The sequence below is a fragment of the Nuphar pumila genome, chromosome 15, assembly GCF_984573655.1.
Source record: "Nuphar pumila chromosome 15, dmNupPumi1.hap1.1, whole genome shotgun sequence".
In the NCBI taxonomy this organism is placed as follows: domain Eukaryota; kingdom Viridiplantae; phylum Streptophyta; class Magnoliopsida; order Nymphaeales; family Nymphaeaceae; genus Nuphar; species Nuphar pumila.
Window position 1 is genome coordinate 62,238,464 of NC_143263.1, and position 5,043 is coordinate 62,243,506.

The 5,043-nt window shown below is 41.2% G+C and overlaps 1 protein-coding gene across 1 annotated transcript; it reads right to left on the bottom strand.

Moving 5' to 3' along the window:
- Window positions 1-3,115: 3,115 nt before the first annotated feature.
- LOC149815437 (uncharacterized) lies at window positions 3,116-3,784 on the bottom strand. The gene is made up of 2 exons (XM_089990545.1): window positions 3,236-3,784; window positions 3,116-3,139 (listed from the first exon to the last, which is right to left on the bottom strand). Exons 1-2 carry the CDS (start codon window positions 3,782-3,784, stop codon window positions 3,116-3,118), a joined length of 573 nt encoding a protein of 190 aa, XP_089846671.1.
- Window positions 3,785-5,043: the final 1,259 nt, after the last annotated feature.

Consider the following 5,043-nt stretch of genomic DNA (forward strand, 5'->3'; position numbering starts at 1 on the left):
ATTTTTATTTTATTTATTTATTTTTAATTATTTTTCTAAGGTCATTGATCACACCCCATCAAGGTGGATCGTGGCCTGGTTGATGTAATTCCAGCATAACAATATTGGTTGGTCGTCATATACAACATGTCAAAAGAAGGTAAGGTAATCACAAAGATACACTGTTACAAAAATGGTCGGATATACACATTTTTACACATTTAAACCTATATACTTTTTTTTTTTAAACTAAGTGCCTTTATGACAACCCATCATTTGGCCATAGGCAAATGACAGAGCATTCGGTTGATGCTGTGACATACATGCATAGTTTTTTTTTTCTTTATACTCCCTTAGATTGACAAATCAGAAGACTCATCTTCAATCGGCTTCATCCCCGATATTTAACTTAGATGAATGTATTTATCGTGCACTCTTGAACAACTTTCAGTTTGTATGTTGAACCGTGTGGGTGCAGCTATTAAGCACCATGAGTCTAGCGATCAACATTTATTAACAAACAACTTGCTTATGAAAATAAATCTGAACCTACACTATGTGTTAACCCCATGTATTTCTTCATTAGCCTTCCCATGAAAGTGTTGTTTCAAGGAATAACCACACTGTTGTGGTGTGGAAGGTGTGCTCAATAAGATCAGACAACCCACGTCCCAACGTGCCTCATGATGCCGACCACCCACGTGTCGACGAAGCCATCCCATTTGTATTGACGACACCACCACATATTTATGTCGCAGGACATCAAGCACCTACATGATAAATACGATACTCCTTACCTCTTGTTGGAGTTTCAAGTGAGTGAGGCGACGTTTCTTCTTCGCGAAGGAGTTGCACGCCATTGCGAGGAGAAGTAGCCACACCTTTCCAGCAATGGCAGCTGATCACCAAAGAGAGAGAGAGAGAGAGAGAGAGAGAGAGAGAGAGAGAGAGAGAGAGAGAGAGAGAGAGAGAGAGAGAGAGATGGGTAGTCTCGTGTGGCTCCCCATCATAACTTTCTCGTTAAATTCCCCCCCTTCTTAGGGGAGTTTAGGTTTTTCAAAAACTCAACTTCTAGCCAACCTTTTTAGTGAGTGCTTGGAAGTCCCAACATTGCCCCTCCCTCACATTAGCAAATGTATCTTCAACTTCCATTTTTTTTTCTTTAGTGGTACCCTTTTCCCTTTTTGGTGGGATTCCCCACCAATGTTGGTAAAGTGAGCTGAAAAGGCCTAAGAAGTAGGCTTGGCCAAGATCCCACGTTTTTACCATCTTCTTCTTTATTTTATTATTATTTTTTTAAATCCCCATCATCCTCTTTTTGTGCAAAAAGAAAAAAAAAAACCATGCACAAGGGGTTTTGAACCAAGGTCTTCATCCTAAGGGGTAACGAGCCCCTCCCCTTGTGCTACATTGTTTTTCGTTGCAAAGTGTGTGGATTAAATTGTATTTAACCCTTTCAGTTTTGTTCTGGATTTCATGAAAAAGCAATGTTTTTTTTTCAATGTGGGCGCTCCGGGGTTTTGAACTTGGGTTGTGGCTCTACACAACCATGCGTCCTACCACTACACCACACTATCACTTAGTGTTTATTTGCAAGAAAATTCTATTTATGACATATTTGGACGTTTTTCCTTGTTGATGAATTTCTTCCATTTTCAAGTGGATTTTTCACCCGTTGGTTCTAAACTTGCACTCTCTTACCTTAAATGGGTTTCGGATCTCACGCTATTTATCCGAAATCATTTAATTTACCATTGGGTCCCGTGAATTGGGTTGGATTATCAGATCTTGTCAAGATCCGGATCCAAATACCACTTTTGAGGGTTTGTTACCAGTTTCTTTCTAGAAACCCCAAATCATCAAAAATTGTATTGCTTAGAATAAAATTTCACTATTTCACATAAATGCGCCACTTTTATTCATTTATAATTTTGTAAATTTCACGGGTTTTACATCCTTCCCCTCTAAATAGAAATTTCGTTCGTGAAATTTGTAATACATATCAATCAAACAATTGAGGGTACTTGTCCTTCATTGCTGCTTCCAGTTCCCACGTGCATTCTTCTAAGTCATGATGTCTTCATCTCACTTTGACTAATGAGATGATCTTATTTTGCATCACCCGCTCACTGCGATCTACGATTTCGACAGGTCTCTCTTCTACGGTCAAATCTTCTTGTACACTGATGTCCTCAAACTGAATCACGTGTGACGGATCTTGAATGTATTTTCTCAACATCCTCAAGTGGAGTTAGTTTTGTTTCACCTCCAATCATACTAACTAGAAAAGCCATGTCTCCCCGACGGAGGTACTTCTGAGCCTTGAGAGTTGAAACCATTCTCTTTTGAATACCTGGTCTTTCCAGACGAAATACAACCTCTGGCATACTAGGTCGAGACAAGATGACCTTCCCTTCCCTACAGAGAATTCTGGCGTAGTGTTCAAATAGCCAATCCATGCCTAGTATGACATCATACTCGGTCATATCGAGTAATACTAAATTAGCAGGTAGGTTATGATTCTCTAATATGATCTCTACTTCAGGCATATAGTTCACACAGATTTCATTGAGCCCTATGGGGTTGTATACCACTAATTCATGGTTCAATGATTCAGTGGGATTACTAAGTTGTTTTGCAAAATTAACAGATATAAAGGAATGTGAAGCTCCACAATCAAATAAGACAAGGGCAGCTTGGCCCGAAACAAGCACAGTACCTTGCACAAGGTCCCCCTTCTCTAGTTAGTCAGTTGTAGTGGCATACACGCGTCCTGCTACGCGCTGTGGGGCCGCCTGAGGCTGTGGTGGCGGTGCACGGTGTTGCTAAGGCTGCTGTCCTCCAGTGCTGCGTTGTGCATCATCGGTCTGCTTCTTCCAACACTCCTTGATGTAGTGCCTCATCTTTCCACAGTAGAGACAACCTTCTGTCTCACAGGGACATTGTTGTCCGAGGTGAAAGCGGTTGCACTTTTGGCACCTCTGATTCTGCCCTGGCATGGGTCGGGTACCTCCATCATGCCTTGGTTTCTTGGTTTGATGGTTGAAACGTTTTCCACCAAACCTCTTCTTGAACTCGGGTTTCTGAACCCCTGTTCTGTTCTTTTGCTACTTTTGTCCCTCCTTTCAGTCATCATCTAGGAGAGTCGCCACCTGTGTGTCTAGAACAAACAGGAACAATCCATTACAATATAAGGGTTAATAGTACCTTATAAACTTTGATGCAACTTATAACACGAAGAGAAATGATCTTTTACCTGAATAGCCTCCTCGAGGTTCTTAGGCCCTCGAGTGTATAGACGGTTCCTCAGGCCCGTCTTCAAGCCTCGAGCAAACTTCATTGCCCGGTCCTCGTCCGATGTGTACACATTCGGACAATATCGTTCCAGACTATGGAACTTAGTGATGTAATCGGCAAGGGACATCTCACCCTGTTGCAGGTCCAAGAACTCTTGCATCTTTTTTGCCCTCTCGTGCTTGGGAAAATAGGTGGCATTGGAGACTTCTATGAATTCAGTCCAGGATACTGGGTAGTCTTGGAACTTGACTGCCCTGGTGGTTTCCCACCACTTTTCAGCATGAACCTTGAGACGATAAGTCCCAAAATCCACCCGACGCTCCTCGGGCACCTTTAGTACACGGAAGATACGTTCAATCTCCTGGATCCAACTCTCAGCAGCTTCTGGATCTGTCTTTCCGGAGAAAGTAGGAGGATCCATGTCCATGAATTTCTTGTAGGACATAGTCCCACCGTTCGTACTCTTCTCGTGGGCCACCTGGTGTAAATTGTTGCCCATCTGCTGCATTGTCGTAGCTTGCTGGTCTACTACTTCGGCCAGGTTATGTAGTGTTTCCATAATATCGTTGCAAAGATTTGCCCAAGCCATCTAATTGAGCAATTTAAAATTCATTATAACCTTATCCATAATTTTGTAAAATAATCCTACATACTCATATGGTTTTTATCTTTTACATTAAAAAAATAACCTCTCTACATACTTACAGAGTCATCGCGGTCGCTGGAAGAGCCAAGATCTCAAATTATTCAGTCCTGCTCTGATACCAAAGTTGTAACGCCCCAACTTTTTATAGTAAAAATTTTGGAGTAAATTTTTTTTTTGAAATAGCGGAAGTGCGAAAAACACAAGTCGGGTGCATTACAGGGTAAAACAGAGAAGTAATTAAAGCATAGCATTCATTAATTAAAGCATTAATGTCATTGATTACATCCCATGACAAAAATGTAAATCTACTAATCAGAGTTCAAACAGAAAACACTGAATAACTGAGATCTCTTGACTACTTCCATATGCGACGCCCACGGTACTCCGATTTAGTTGCTTCCTGAAAAATATTTAAAGCAGAAGGGTCAGACTCCTCTGTCTGCGTAAGAAGCATTATATTCATATGTGGTGCCCAGTGTCCTGTGTACAAATATGTGCAATAATTGTAGATATAACTAGCATGGAAATTTATATCATTCTAGGAAAATGATTATGCTTTCTAATTCATGATACAGTGCAACAGATAACTGAACTAAAGATACATTTATTCACATTAGCATAAGTTGTAGATTCTGCAAGGTTTGTGAAAGTCATAATGACAGTTCACGATTCTTCAAGAATGAGTATTTCATTTAACTTAAATTATTTAATGTTTATCTTACTCTTACCATGTGGGTATGCACACGCATAGACCTCGTAGCAGACCGAGACCATACGGGGGTCTATTATTTAATGACCTGTATGACTAGCCATACGAATATCCAAAGGGGACGGTCAATGACCGAGAGAGAACTCCCCAGTGGCTAGAAAAAGTATTAGGATGCACCATGTACTTCTGCAGAAGACATGGATCTACCACCTAGGACGCACTGGTAGTCCTGGTCCCCTAACTTCGTGGATTGGGGACCTGGTGAGATGCCTAGCTCTCACGAAAACAAGAATGTCCACGAAGCTTGTACCACCTACCCTCTATACGGTAGACCAAGGGTCCAGTAACATACACCATCTTTCAGGTGTACCCAGAGCCCGAAGAATCCAGTAACATATACTGTCTTTGAGGT

Coding starts and splice junctions, on each gene's coding strand:
- LOC149815437 (XM_089990545.1), bottom strand. CDS start 3,784: ATGCAGCAGATGGGCAACAATTTACACCAGGTGGCCCACGAGAAGAGT. Junction 3,140..3,235: donor ACCTCGAGGAGGCTATTCAG/GTAAAAGATCAT, acceptor TGTTTGTTCTAG/ACACACAGGTGGCGACTCTC.